Source organism: Hemibagrus wyckioides, linkage group LG17 (genome assembly GCF_019097595.1).
Source record: "Hemibagrus wyckioides isolate EC202008001 linkage group LG17, SWU_Hwy_1.0, whole genome shotgun sequence".
Taxonomy (NCBI): domain Eukaryota; kingdom Metazoa; phylum Chordata; class Actinopteri; order Siluriformes; family Bagridae; genus Hemibagrus; species Hemibagrus wyckioides.
The window spans coordinates 1384895-1400341 of NC_080726.1; the positions used below are offsets into that span (position 1 = coordinate 1384895).

The following is a 15447-nucleotide window of genomic DNA, read 5'->3' on the forward strand; positions in this document are numbered from 1 at the left end:
CTTGAGCTTAACTTGAGGCCTAGCTAATTTGTGTTAATTTAGGACTAAGATTGAGATTTTAATCCAAAACATTAAATGGAAGGCTGTTCTGTAGCTAGGAAACCAGGACACACTTTTGACCATTCATGTCTTTACAGGTCATTAGTTTTACAATCACTGCAACATTTATATGGGAGCAAAAGCAGAGAGTATAAGAAAGGGGTGATGTGGTCAGATGTATTTCTATTAAGCGCTGCAGAAGTCTGCACTAACTGGAGCCTATTGGAACATCTGGACCACAAGGTGTTATGATAGTCTAACAGCACAGAGGCATGAACTCATTTTTCTGTATTAGATATTTCTCAATTGAGAAGAAAAAGGCTATCAGTGATGTAACAATAATCACACCAAGGTCTTTGACTGCTGCACATGAAACTGCAAGTCCATCCAGAGCAAACCCAAAGCTGATTTCCAGCTGCACTAATAAAAGTACTTGTCTCACCAGAAATCAAGTTACTTAGCAGCCAGTGTCTACTCTTATCAGGAATGGTTCATTGTGTAGGGGCAGGCTTTCATTCACACCAAGGCCACACTTTATAGATTAATGAAGGCCAAGAACAAGCTCTTGCTCAGTTGGAAGGAAAACCTACCCCTGGGGCTGTTTGTTCTAAGTTCTCATCTATACATTCATAGAAAAACCTGAGTAAATTGTAAATATGGTATACAAAACAACTCCAGACACAAGGCCATGTTGAATGGACATTTGACCACCAGGAGTGTCCAAGCTTAGCCAGGAGCTGGTGGGAATGCAGGTTTTCATTCCTAGCAAGCAGATGCTACATCATCTTGGTCAACTGTTTCTGCTTGTTTAGAAGCAAAAGTCCCCCTACACCACAACACCTGGCCCAATATCAACCCCTCAACACAGCCCATTGCTGAACCATGTTACTGGAGCTCCTCAGCATAATGAAGAAAGTTGTTTACAAGACAGGCAGATGCAGTTGGATAAACTTTTTAAAAAAAAAAAAAAAAAAAAAAAGTCAAAACCACAATTAAAGCAAAATCTCTTTATTGAACATATTCCAGTTTAAGCTTGGGTAAAGATCACTTCTCCACTAGATGCAATGCCTGTGGGAGCAGCAGTCTCCTCTGCAGCAGAAACATCTCTTCCTGAAGATGAAAAAGGAGAACCACATTAAAAAAACCAGTCACAAAGAAGCAAACAGCACTAAAGGGGGTCTACTCACTTGTTCTGGTGCACATCGGTTCACAAGAGTCCAGTGCATTTGGAAGGCACACAGCTGTACTGCAGTGGATGTAGAGCTGAGGGGGAAGGAAGAAAGTGAGCAAAAGAACCCACTTCATGTGTAGAAGAGCATGAGGAGAACTCGAGCCTTTACCGTCTCCTGCAGTGGAGCCATGGAGGTCTTATCCACAAACGTAAACATCTTCAGGACAAAGCGTCTGTAATGGGTAGGGTACGCAAGTCTGGATGTTCCATTCACTGGGATCAGCCTGGTCAAGTAGCGGTCATCCTTGTATGGACACCTTTGGAATACACAAGGTCATTACTTCCTGTTCAATATGGTCATGGGACTCCAAAAACAGAAGACTTGAGCTTACCCATTCACCAAAAGGTCCCACTGGGGAAGGCTGTAGGGGTTAGGAGCAGCAGTCGCCCAGCAGCTTCCCAAAACCAGGACAATATTCGGATCAGTTCTGCCCACAATGCGCACCTCAACATACACCGGTTCCCTCAGAACCTTAGTCACAGGGTAGTCAAGAGCACTGTAGTAGGAGTTATAGGCTATTTGTTCTGTGGAGAGATGGGGGGGGGGGCATTAACACCTGTTGAAACTACTGAAATTCAGACTGCATTCCAGATGTCCAGACAGGGCTCACCTGCTACACAACCCTTTGTGACACATTGACCTTTTCCTAGTCTTAGTTCTACTTGGAGAGGTCCAGAAGCAACAAGGGGCAGAGGATCAACATTGGCTGCAGGGTCAATAGACAAAGCAGCCAAGCCAACACCTGAATATTTACACTGGAAGTACAGCCTACAAAAGGAAAGAACAGGTCAGTAAAAGGCTTAAATATTCCCTGGACCATGAGTTTTAGGTCACTTACTCATAATGAGTGTCTCGTGTGATTGAGCCACGGGGTCCAACCCCAACTTCATAGGAGGAGACCATCCTGTTTTCATAGATGACATAGCCACCCTTCACCTAGACAGAGGGGAACAGAGGTGAGCTTGAAGTGAGTCACTGAAATTAAGGCATTTAGGAGAAAACCATTTAGACACAAACCATCATGGTTGTCCCACAAGCAGTCACAGGAAACTGGTAAATAGCAAAGGCTGCATTTGAGTCAACAGGACTGCAGGGTCCAGCATTTCCTCCCAACATGCTGATGGACTCCAGGCTTATCCTGGGAAGGGTTGTATCTCTGGCTGCCACCAACACAAACTGGCCATCAAGGGTACACTGCACGGTCACTGGGAACACCAAAGGAAAGAAAGGAATCAGTTTTAACATGTTAAACCACAATCAAGACAAACAGAACTCCAAACTCACCAGTTTTCCCATAATAGCACTGTTGACCATCAAAACAGCAGTTTATAGTATTACACCGAGCAGCCTTGATGCCAGGTTCTCCACAAGGGACTCTTTCGTAGTCTTGCACTTGGCATTTCTGAACCTGGCCAGACATCTGCGGTGGCACAGTGGGCTTCCCAGGAAGCGGAGAATCCTGAGATGGCTTCTTCACATTTGTTGGGGCTGCAGGAATACTGCTCACACAGCCAAAGGCCAGAAAAAGCCCCAAAACCACCAACCTTACCCCTGTAGTCACCATTGTTCCCAAACTGCATACACCAACATTTAGCTAGGCTGCGCCATCTGTCTTTTATTGTGTCTCCAGTCCTAATTGAATCAGGAGTCTCCGCCTACTTAACTAGTCGTTAATGAAGTTCCAGCCGTGTGACGTCATTAACCACGTTAATCACCGCCTTCGTGATTAGTTGGTCAGAAACTCTCCTGTGTTAACAGGCAATTGACACAACAAGCAGAAATTAACTACTTATCTCACTTTGAGTGATTTTCTGAAACATATTTAAGATTTTACCTGGACATGTTAATCAGATCAGAAGCAAAAGGAATCTTAAAGAGATGATTATCATGGCTTTGATACTTGTTTTGTCCATAAGAAGTTATTGGTCTTTCTTAAAATATCTAGTTGTTTTAAAGATTAAAATTATCTAACAGATTTAGATTAACTATTTTCACATGAAAACATGATATTAACTTTAAATTCTTTAGTTCATTCTTTAGTTTTTTATTTTTAATATTATATTTAATACATTTAAAAGTAGATTTTCTTGTGCATGCTTTTGGCTTGGAACTTAAAAAACCCAACTAATTAAACAGTATTTCAAAAGACTAGTTGTTTAGTCATCTTTTTCATTGTTAAGCTAAATGCTGATTCAGGACATTTTCCGACTGCTTCAGCTTCACTTTAAATAGCAAAAAACACTGCATACATGTTCCATTTCCATCTGCAATGATTTCTAGGCTATAGGTTTACACAGTAATAAAAAAAAACAGTTTTTAAAATGCAATAATGTGGACTGTTTATGGAAATCGCTAATGTTATGGTGGCTGTGAAGTGCTAAACAAAATAACAAATCCTGTAACACAAAGAGAATTCAGACAAAGTGGAAAAGGTAGGTATAGTGTGTGAATGGAATTCTTCCCTCTGATTGGACAAGACATGGGTCACTCAGGATCTACAGGAAGTCCAGCAGTATCTGCAGCAGTAGAAAGTGGATTGGTGTGTGTATGAACACAGCTCTGCTCTTATAGCGCTCCTTACATCCTTTAATCTGGAATAGTTTGGTCTTCCCAACATTCCTGTGTTCTTCAGGTGTGTTTTTAGAGATAAACTAATCTTTACTCCATGATACACTATCAGTATATCCAACATCACACTGATCTATTCACAATCTGTTAGCTTCCTTCCTCACAGTAACACTGAATAAACTTCATTCTCTTATAAAGATAAATATATATGTTTGTTATTTTCTTTAAAAGATTTAAAGTTGCACTAAAAAAGGTTTAAAGTGAAGACAGAACTCCACACATGTACAAGAAATAAAGTTAGATACACAGTTTCATACTTCTTGTATATCCTGAGTGACAGATGTCTCGTCCAATCAGAGAGAAGAATTCCATTCCAAACTATAGAGAACTTTTAGTCTGAATTCTCCTGCTGTTTTCGGAGTTGTTATATTGTTTTCTGATGTGTTATTTTGTTTAGCACTTCTCAGCCACCATAGATTTTAGATCTGAGAGTGCACAGCATGGAAGCTCATGTCCACCAACACTCAGTAGACATGAGGTCAATGAATGGCCTTCCTCGAGTGGAGGAGATGTCCACAGCAGCATCCTGGAAGTCTTTCCAAGCTGATTCTGACCTAACATTTTTTTATACTTATTTGGATGAGATTTTTATCCAAAGTGATTTATAACCCATAGTGCACCGACCAGTGACAGCTTGGTGGTGATTAGACTTCATAACCTTCTGGTGAGGAGCTGAAAGCCTGAAACCCTCAAACATAATGCGAATAAATATAATGTGGTTTCACACAGTGTAGAGTTGACTATATGTTTGGTTTCATTTTACTCATAAGAACATTTGGCTGCTTTCTTTACAATCTGCTTCACATTTTTTTCCATCACCTGACTAGTCGACATCCCCACAGCAGTAACCAGTAAACCTATGCACCCTGTAATTTTTACCAGTGAGTCATTTCCCAATAACCAATAAGATGAAACTTGTTTGACTTATAACTCTACCATTTTGTTTAACAGTTTCCTAGATCTTATATAACCTAATGTTCTTCCTAAAGAACAGTGTCGAGAGACAGAGAGATAAGAACACAGAGAGAGAGAGAGATTTCCAGCAAAGGGTTGTCAGCCTCTATCAGTGTTATGCAGGATTTTTCATCTTCACAGAAACACAACTCCCCATGTTAACAGAACGAGAAGAAATATAGGTCTCTCTCTATCGAAACGAGAAATCGGTGGCGTGAAGAGGAAGGAGGACAGCGTGGCCCTCACAGGGATTTCAGTTTCTAAATAGTACATGCACTATCATAAAAAAACCATCAAAACTCCATCAGACTTTAAATGGTACAGCGGCGATGAAAAGGTCGCAGCACATTTACATGGCTAGTGTCTCACGCCGCATGACAGGGCGCAGTATCAGCATTACAGAAACATGCTAGTCTTTTTCAGTCTGAATGCAATCCAGCGCTCACGTCTCTGCATCTCATAAAGAGGAGAAAATTAGCACAAACAAATACATATGAATAGAAATGAATAGAAATTGATGTATTATGTGACAATGAGTTCCGTTAAAACGTCTGAAATCAGAAGGAACCCGACTCCAGAGCTCCGAAGCCTGTGCATGTCTGGGTTAAATCAAGTGTGTGCTGAGTTGTGAGACAGTAGAGAAGTCTGACAGCTTTCTATTTTAATTCTGTAAAAGCAGCTTTAGCATCCTCTCTTCTCCTCTCCTCTCCTCTCCTCTCCTCATCTCTCCTCTCCTCTCCTCTCATCTCTTATGAAAGCTCTGTGCTTCACTGATTGAGAACTACCTTTTTTTCTCTCTCCCTTTTTCCATTTAAGATTCCAGCTTTGAATTTACGTGTCCTGATGATTTTCAGAACGAGCGGTCAGTCTTGTTTCTCCAGAATCAGTTGTTCTACATCAGGGTGTCTTCCTGCATTTAACATCATTTAATAAATCTTGCTCATAGAATATAACCACAGCTCTGCCGATTTAATTCAGTGTGTTAGAAGATGGAAATCCTGAAATGTCCTGAAAGCAAGGAATGGGCCACGCAACTCCCTCCCCACCACCTCTTTGAACTGCACCATCGACCTGCTACCCAATGCGATGCTGCCTAAGTGCAAGGTCTACCCCCTCTCCCTACCCAAATCCACAGCTATGCAGACTCGAAGAATCTCAAAGACTCTCGATTTCCAACTCTTCAGTGGCCTCCGGCTTCTTTTTTGTCGAGAAGAAGGATGGGGGTCTCCAGCCCTGCATCGATTATAGGGGTCTGAATGCTATCACCGTGCGTTACCCCTACCCACTGGTATTGGTCCCCGGTGGCATTGGAACAACTAAGGGAGGCTCTGGTCTTCACCAAGCTCAACCTACACAGCACCTACAACCTGGTATGGAAAGATGAATTGTGAAGAATTTGAAGGTGGCAGGAACGCATTAGGAGAAAAGTGCTATCTGCCTTCTTACGCATACGTGACCTCACAGATGTCTGTGATTGGCTAGTGTCACTGTGAATCAACAGGAGAGAGAGTTTATTCCCCTCCCCTCATGACTAACCAGGCTCTCTTAGACTCTTGCCATCACAAACTTCCCAACAATTGATTTTTCCTTTGAGGAGACATTGTGTGTTTTGCTGTGCTTAAAAATACAGACTTAAGCCTTGTTTAAATTGTGTGATTTACAGTATCACGATAAATCTGTGGGGTTCTTAGGTCGTCAAGTAAAAATCGGTGATCTCAGATCGTTTATTTTGATGTCCTTGGCGTTTATTATGAGATGGATGATGAACAATATCTGGTAGTGCTAGAAATTTCAGATCAAAATCCTCCAACATGAATGCTGCTCTGAGTCTAAAAAGTCAACAGTATAAACAATATAAATATTACATCACTGAGAGAGTCTTTTAATCTGATTTAGCATACATGTGATCATTATAGCTACTTGCTGAGTTTCATGTACGAATACGTCTTTATAAACACCTTTACTAGGACACTAGCTTCCTCTTTTTTTAAATGTTTTCTGTTTTGTTGCTAAGTGCTATATCTGGAAGCCTGTTTCTGCAACGTCAAGGCAATAACAATCAAATCATTCTCACTGCCATGTACTAAAGATGTAGTTATCTATTGATGTTCTGTTTTATTTTGTGTATAAGATGCAGGGGACAGGCTTAGCGGCTGGACATTGGCTTTGAATCTTGCTCATATTTCTTGTCTCTCACCAGGGTTTTTATTTTTTTGGTTATAGCAGCTGGAAAGCTGGCTGCTGAGATAGATATCTCAACTGCACTTGAGTAGAAAATAAATTGGTGGCAGACTTCATGGCTAGCAGAGAATGTGCTTCACTCTATTATACTGACCATTTGATGGACATCTGATTTCTAGATCATTTATTTAGTTAGCATAAGAGGTTTTTTTTAACATAAACTGAGAGTATTACAGTAATTCGAATTTCCTTGTTGACCTTCAGGTTTCATGAGCATTGTCTCTAAACGTGCGCCACAGTCAGCTAATTTTACCATAATGATGGCACAAAGTATCGTAATGGATTCATAATTAAGAGGTCATGTGCGCTGTTAGAGACCCAATTAAAAGAAATTGCACGAACCAGTAACACCTTTCAGGCTTTAACAAATGTGTTTAAACAATTCCATATTAGAATTTCTTTACAAAAATGGACTATTAGGCTGCTAAACATGGATAATCAGATCACTATAGCACGCCATAGCACAGGACGGTGCTGTTTATGCTAATTAATGGTTATATTATATTATAATTATATTAACCTGCACATTTCATAAGCTAAATTAGCATTATTTGTGACCTCAGATGAGAAGAAAACATCGCAATACACAAACAATTTCTTTTATCTGTATAAATCTGTAGATTTAATGAAATCGATAGCTCAAGAGCTAATAATTCATACATAACATTCCTTTAAATAGTGTATTAGCCGAATTGAACCTAAAATCCCAGAACTTTAGTCAAGTACATATGAGAACGTTGAAGAAGATATAAAAAATAAAGAAAATATATAATAAAAAAGGACACAAAAGAAACGAGTTTTTAAAATCGGTTCGGAAAGAAATACTTCAGCGCCCCCTTTCGCGCCATTTTCGACTCCGTCACAGAGCTGCACGAGACCTGCACACGCGCGCACGCACGCACACACACACACACACACACACAGACGCGCACACGCAGGCGCGCGCGCACATACACGAACACACGCGCACACACACACACACACACAGCAGTGAGGTACGAAGTTAGCTCTCAGGCTAACCACGGCGCTTCTATTTTTTCTGGCTCCGTGAAGAGGGAAAGAAAAGAAAAGAAAAGAAAAAGAAAAGACACATCTTTACCTCAGAGACGGTTGATTTCTTTCTGATGCCACACAGGTGTAGGAAGACCTTTTTTTTTATCGCAAAGTTTATTTTTTGTTTTTTTTTTATATCTCTTTCTCCTCACAGAAACCCCGCGAACGGATGTGAAGGTGCCAAAGTGAAGCTGCTTCTTCTTCTTCTTCTTTCTTTCTTTCTTCTTTTCTAGTTCTTCACAACCTTCATCACTTATACTTTACATTGTTTTTTTGTTTTCGTGAGGTGGCGTCTCAGTCATACTGAAGCCGAATTTTTAATAGATTTTTTTTGGGTTGCTGTTTTATTTTTCTGCAGTGAAATGGATGTGAGATTTTATCCTCCTCCTCCTCCATCAGCAACAGATCCATCCAGACTGGGACCATCACTTTACTCAGACTCCTCATACTGCAATAAGGTAAAGAAATTCATCTAATTAATCTATCCTGAAGTCGGATTAAAGTCTGATTTGCTTTTAGTTTGGAGTATTAGACCCTTGGGTAAAGTTTGACTTCACTTTTGGAGGTGCACTTTGTAGTCCAAGCTGACTTCCATAAAACCTTTTTATTTTAATTATTTAATTACTAATGCAAACTAAATTTGTTACTCATCAAACTGTTAAATAGATTAGAGGCAAAACAATACTGATTGTCTATACAGATATAGAACAAAACACGAATTAAAATAAGGTTAATAAAGATGTCTGTCATATTTAATAATATGACTAAAATAAATCATTAAAATCTCGATATTGGTTTTTCCATTGTTCAGATATTTTGTGTTTTTTTGCTAAAAGTATTAATCCTGTCGCACTAACGTGAAGAAACCATTTTAATTTTTTTTGTTTTTAAACTCTAAAATATTACCCCGTGAGTGATATCGTGAGATGTTGTGATGATATCGTCTCGAGTGTCGTATAAAGACGTGCGAGTTTATCATTAAACACAGTGCTTTGTGGCTTCGCTCCGTAAAACTTCGCTTAACTTTCGTAAATGGAGTGTTATCTGAGTGACCACCAGGGGGAGATGTGATGTTACGTCCTGTAGTAGCTGTAAACGCTCTGACTACAAACTGGACCCTTCTCAAATCTACAACATGGGAGACCACAGATATCAAGACAGATTTAACGTTGTTTTTACTGTTATTTTTACCGTTATTTTTAACATTATTTTTAACGTTATTTTTACTGTTATTTTAACATTATTTTTGTCAATTTTACCATTATTTTCACCTAATTTTTAACGTTATTTTTTACATTATTTGTATCTATAATTTGAACGTTACTTTTAATGTATCTTTTAACATTATTTTACTCGATTTAACCAAATCGAGAGTTTTGAACGATGTTTGTAGTAAGGATTTCATGCTGGTGATTCCACAGAAACATCCGGTTAGTGATGCTTCTCTGGAAGTTCGCTCTCATTGGCTGTTTTGGTATTCCATGGGAGTTTTCCTGATCCGTAATCGGAAGCTCAGACTCAATAAAAAGAAGAACAGTAAAATAATCATATTAACATCACACACTTCAGGTTTATTTAGACAAATGATCAGTAGCGACTAGCCGCAAATCAGGTCATGACCCTTACGATCACTGGAGTGGTCAAATCAGGCATAAAATCATCTAGTGTGTAGTCAGAGTATCCGGTTTGTTCCAATACTATTAATTTGAAAAACGTGAGTAAAGTCGAATTACATTTGAACAAACGAAAGAAATCGTGGCACAGCTAATGGAGTATAGACCTTCGTCCACTACTACACACGCTCCGGGCGATATTGTGGTATTTATATTTATGGCATTTATCAGACACTCTTCTCCAGACAGTATCGTCTACAAACATCATCGTCCACGTGTAACTTCATTGTTATACACTTTGTTGTTGTTGTTAAATTTGTAAAGCGTAATATTTTATTCGGCTTAAAGTGACACTACTATAAGTGACCACTAGGGGGAGCCCACCTTCATGTCCTGAAGTAGCTTGAAATGTAACTTTTCATTTTTTTGAAGGCTAAACATTTTGAAAACACGTCAAACTAGCGATGTGTAGAAAACATCAAATAAAATAGACATAAACACAAATAAAGTGAACTTTAAACTAAATATTTCTTATTGTTGTAATATTATTTTAATATTTGAGTTATTATATATTGATGTGTGTTTTATGGACATGCCATGGTTTATGTACAGTAAAGTTAAATGATTCTACTTCAGCACTTAGATATGAGTTTATATCATTTATAAAACATCTAATTATTAAATAAATTGATCAATTAAATGTTCGTTAAGTTTGAAGGTTGTATGTTTAAAACTTTGTGATGGAGCTGCGATAGTCTCAGAGGAGCTGCAGAGCAATGTGGTGTGGTGTTATAATGATGGTGCTGTTACACTCGTGTGTGTGTGTGTGTGTGTGTGTGTGTTTGAATAAGCAGGGGGGTAGGGTTACTCTGGGGTGATGCAGTGGGGGTTGGGGGTTTTGCTTTATTCTCTCCGCTGCCTCGTGATTCGCTGCCGTTGCTCTCAGATCCACGGCTGAACGGGAAGTCGGCAGCGACGTGTGCTCACGTGTGTGTGTTTCACGTCTACGCTGCTACATTCAAAGGGAAAAGTGTTCCTGTAGCTGCTATGGTTCCTAAAATACATTTAAACCTCATGTGGAAACAAGGATTAAAAAGTAAAAAAGAGATAAGAGATGAGATACTGCTGAGGGGTGGGGGGAGAGGAGCATGGGAAGGAGGGAGAGAGAGGGAGAGAGAGAGATAGAAGAGCATGAGGAGAAATAGAGAGAGAGAGAGAGAGAGGCAGAGAGAGGGAACAGGAGAGTTTAGAATGGAGAAATAAAAATAAGAGATGTAGAATGGAGGAGAGAAAGAGAGGAAAAGAGGGAACAGTAGAGCTTAGAATGAAAGAGGAGAGCTTGGGGTAGAGAAATAGAGAGAGAAGGACAAGGGAGAGAAATAGAGAGAGGCAGAGAGAAGGAGAGAGAACAGCTTGTGAAGGAGAAATGGAGAGAGTGAAAGGCAGAGAGATAGAGTAAGAGAGAGGGAGAGAGGGAACAGTAGTGCTTAGAATGGAGAAATAGAGAGAGAGAGGGTGAGAAAGGGGGAGAGAAAGGAGCTTGGGAAGGAGAAATATATATATATATATATATATATATATATATATATATAGAGAGAGAGAGAGAGAGAGAGAGAGAGAGAGGCAGACAGATAGTTAGAGAGAGGGAGAGAGGAAACAGTAGAGCTTAGAATGAGAGAAAGAGAAGAGCTTGGGGAAGAGAAATAGGGAGCAAGAAAAGGCAGAGAGAGGAAGAGAAAGAAGAGCTTGGGAAGGAGAAATGGAGAGAGAGAGAAAAGGGAGAGAGATCGAGTGAGAGAGGGAACAGTAGAGCTTAGAACGGAGAAATAGAAACAAGAGATATAGAATGGGGGAGAGAAAGAAAAGCTTTGGGAAGATAAATAGAGAAAGAAAGGCAGAGAGATAAAGTGAGAGTTGGAACAGTAGAGCTTAGAATGAGAGAAAGAGAAGAGAGAGAGAGAGAGAGAGAGAGAGAGAAAAGGAAAGATGGAGAGAGAGACACAGAATGAACACAAAATAGAAGAGCTTAGGGAAGAGATGAGAGAGAGAGGGTACAGAGACTGAGAAAGAGAAGGAAGGGAGGAGAGACAGTGGTATGAAGAGTTAAGAAGAGAGAGAGAAAGAGGAGAGACAAAAAGCAAAAAATGAGTAATGCAAAACAAAATCAGAAGAAGAGAGAAAGAAATGAGAGGAAAGATGGAAAGTGAAAAAAGAGTGAGGACAGGATGAGTGTAAGAGAGAGGAAAGTTGAGTGAAAAATGGAGAGAGAAGAGAAAGAAAGCAAGTAGAGAGATTGAGAGAAGGACAAATCGAGAAGAATGTAGAGAAATGGAAAGAGTCAGAGAGATGAAGAATGGGTAGAGAAGCAAGAGAGAGAGAGAAGTAGAAGTCTGTGGCAGAAGAAAAGATGGAAAGAAAAAATGGAGAGAGGAAGATGAGGAGGAATAGAGGTTAGAGTGACGTGTGAGTTAGCGTAATGATTAGCTAGCTGTTTTTCCTTTTATTGTTCCAGCATCTGTGTGTGTGTGTGTGTGTGTGTGTGTGTGTGTTGCTTTGGTTGCCTAGCAACAAGACTTTAATAATGAGCTGTAGCATGCTAGATAGTTCAGGTACGATACCTCCATGTTACAGAGAACACAGATACACTATATTGCCAAAAGTATTCGCTCACCCATCCAAATAATCAGAATCAGGTGTTCCAATCACTTCCATGGCCACAGGTGTATAAAATCAAGCACCTAGGCATGCAGACTGTTTTTACAAACATTTGTGAAAGAATGGGTCGCTCTCAGGAGCTCAGTGAATTCCAGCGTGGAACTGTGATAGGATGCCACCTGTGCAACAAATCCAGTCGTGAAATTTCCTCGCTCCTAAATATTCCACAGTCAACTGTCAGCTGTATTATAAGAACGTGGAAGTGTTTGGGAACGACAGCAACTCAGCCACGAAGTGGTAGGCCACGTAAACTGACGGAGCGGGGTCAGCGGATGCTGAGGCGCATAGTGCGAAGAGGTCGCCAACTTTCTGCAGAGTCAATCGCTACAGACCTCCAAACTTCATGTGGCCTTCAGATTAGCTCAAGAACAGTGCGCAGAGAGCTTCATGGAATGGGTTTCCATGGCCGAGCAGCTGCATCCAAGCCATACATCACCAAGTGCAATGCAAAGCGTCGGATGCAGTGGTGTAAAGCACGCCGCCACTGGACTCTAGAGCAGTGGAGACGCGTTCTCTGGAGTGACCAATCGCGCTTCTCCATCTGGCAATCTGATGGACGAGTCTGGGTTTGGCGGTTGCCAGGAGAACGGTACTTGTCTGACTGCATTGTGCCAAGTGTAAAGTTTGGTGGAGGGGGGATTATGGTGTGGGGTTGTTTTTCAGGAGCTGGGCTTGGCCCCTTAGTTCCAGTGAAAGGAACTCTGAATGCTTCAGCATACCAAGACATTTTGGACAATTCCATGCTCCCAACTTTGTGGGAACAGTTTGGAGCTGGCCCCTTCCTCTTCCAACATGACTGTACACCAGTGACCAAAGCAAGGTCCATAAAGACATGGATGACAGAGTCTGGTGTGGAGGAACTTGACTGGCCTGCACAGAGTCCTGACCTCAACCCCATAGAACACCTTTGGGATGAATTAGAGCAGAGACTGGGAGCCAGACCTTCTCGTCCAACATCAGTGTGTGACCTCACAAATGCGCTTCTGGAAGAACGGTCAAAAATTCCCATAAACACACTCCTAAACCTTGTGGACAGCCTTCCCAGAAGAGTTGAAGCTGTTATAGCTGCAAAGGGTGGACCGACGTCATATTGAACCCTATGGATTAGGAATGGGATGTCACTTAAGTTCATATGCGAGTCAAGGCAGGTGAGCGAATACTTTTGGCAATATAGTGTACCTTCACGCTTTACACAACCATTAATGTTAAGTTTCATAACTACAGTGCATTATGGGTAATAAGCACAGTATCAGTTGTAGCGTAGCGTTTTCTGTAAAGAAACCAGAACACAGCTGAAGCACACTCACCATTAATGGCTGTGATTTATTTCATTCCTCTTTATTTATCCAGGGCTCCTCTCTCTCTCTCTCTCTCTCTCTCTCTCAGCCTTAATGGACTTGAAAGGGTCTGAAGTTGTTATAGCGAGCTAAGCTAATGCCGTGGTTAGTGTTGAGGATGAGTCACACTGCTGACTCGGTGCTCACTTATACAGTGTTAAGCGATTACTGTTAGCATTACTGCTGTTTTAGAAATAGAAACGGTTTGTCATTGGAAATTAGCATGTAAATTAGTTTGTGAATATTTGTAATATTTGTGCTCATGGCTTTGCTTTAGCGTTGTTTCTCGCCCTTATCTTTCTGCCGACTTAGCTAAGAGGTGACGAGTCGTCAGATTAGCAAAGTGAGCTAACTGTACTAGCGACTACTTACAGCGCTACGTCTGAGCTTTATTTTCTTTCTGATGTCACAGCTTGATGCGACAGGACAAATAGTAAACAGGAAATAATCAGAGAAAGGAAGTAAAGTTGCGAGTGGGGAACTGAAGAAACGGCAGACTTCTGTACAGTGTCATTTGTACACACAAAAATAAAGAACATCCTCCTGACGCTTTGAGGTGTGATATGTATTATCATCTGATAAGTGAGGGTCATGTGGTACAGCATCAGTAATCACTCAGCTCTGTGTGATGCTGATCATGATAAAAAAATTTGTTGAATCGGGATTAGTCATGCTTTTTTAACAGCTCACCAAAGAGAGACAACAAACCCTCAAAACTCAAACTGTCTGACTTTCTTTATAAAAAGTGATGAGTATACAGGAACACCTGGGGGGGCGACTTGACTTTTGATGGTCGTTTGTTTAATCCAATAAAAAAAAAGTGAAAGTGAATAAATAAATAGATAAATAAGTAAATAAATAAAGTAGTTAATTTATAAAGATAAGCAATTAAATAAATCAAATAAATACATAAACGGCACACCAACTACTAGGTTAAAAAAACTATTTAAAATAGACAGGAAGTTAAAATTGTTCATTTGTACTTTTCAAGATCATTCATACTCTTATAAAAGTCTAAATCAACAAAGACCCTTGATTTGACCAATCTCTGAAAAATTACAGTAACATCATGTTGTGTGTTCTGTCACTTTGTTGTTCCTGCTGTAGATGGCCAGTTTCGCCTGGCCCAGGATAGAATTGACCAGCTGACACTTGAACCTTTCTTTTCTGGTGTATTTAAAATCAAGGATAAAAACCTGTGGGGTAAAACCTGTGTTAAAACACTCGCTAAAACCCTAAAAAGTGGACGAAGCCTAAAACAGTTCATAAAAGCATGGAACACTGTCTCCCTCTGTAAACAAAAAGGACACTCATCTGTGATCTCTGGGATTAAAATACAGATAAAAGTGTTTACAGAGACAATGCCATGTAGTAGCCTATTCTCCACTGCAGGTCACCTGTTCTTTTTGGTAACGGTGGTTTGAACAACGTTCACCACTCTGGCTTTACATCAGCTGCTGTCTCCCAGGTACACTCCGAAATATTTAAAACCGCCTGTTTTCCATGTTAAATTATCTGGGAGACATGTTTCCCCACCTTTCCAATTTCCAAAGGAAAAAAAGCGAAAGAAAAAAAAACAAAGAGGAAGAAGGAGAGGAAGAAAGAGAGAAAGAAATAAAGAAATAAAACGAAAGA

General features: G+C 40.2%; 2 protein-coding genes across 4 annotated transcripts in view; one reads left to right on the plus strand and one right to left on the minus strand.

The window, feature by feature from the left end:
- Positions 1 to 1031: 1031 nt before the first annotated feature.
- Positions 1032 to 3074, minus strand: LOC131367655 (zona pellucida sperm-binding protein 4-like). Its single transcript, XM_058413086.1, has 8 exons — positions 2556 to 3074; positions 2289 to 2476; positions 2110 to 2207; positions 1882 to 2039; positions 1603 to 1795; positions 1380 to 1527; positions 1227 to 1302; positions 1032 to 1149 (listed from the first exon to the last, which is right to left on the minus strand). The coding sequence occupies exons 1-8, from the start codon at positions 2833 to 2835 to the stop codon at positions 1067 to 1069; spliced, it is 1224 nt and encodes a 407-aa protein (XP_058269069.1). The 5' UTR covers positions 2836 to 3074; the 3' UTR covers positions 1032 to 1066.
- Positions 3075 to 8050: 4976 nt separating this feature from the next.
- Positions 8051 to 15447, plus strand: part of tox (thymocyte selection-associated high mobility group box) — a 66610-nt gene continuing 59213 nt past the window's right edge. For 2 of the 3 annotated variants that reach the window (XM_058413880.1, XM_058413881.1), the window contains exons 1-2: positions 8051 to 8229; positions 8506 to 8605. In XM_058413880.1, coding sequence (XP_058269863.1) covers positions 8219 to 8229; positions 8506 to 8605 — 111 coding nt within the window. In that variant the 5' untranslated portion in view covers positions 8051 to 8218. Of the gene's footprint in view, positions 8325 to 8505; positions 8606 to 15447 lie in introns of all 3 variants that reach the window. The other variant, XM_058413883.1, reaches the window with a different exon arrangement.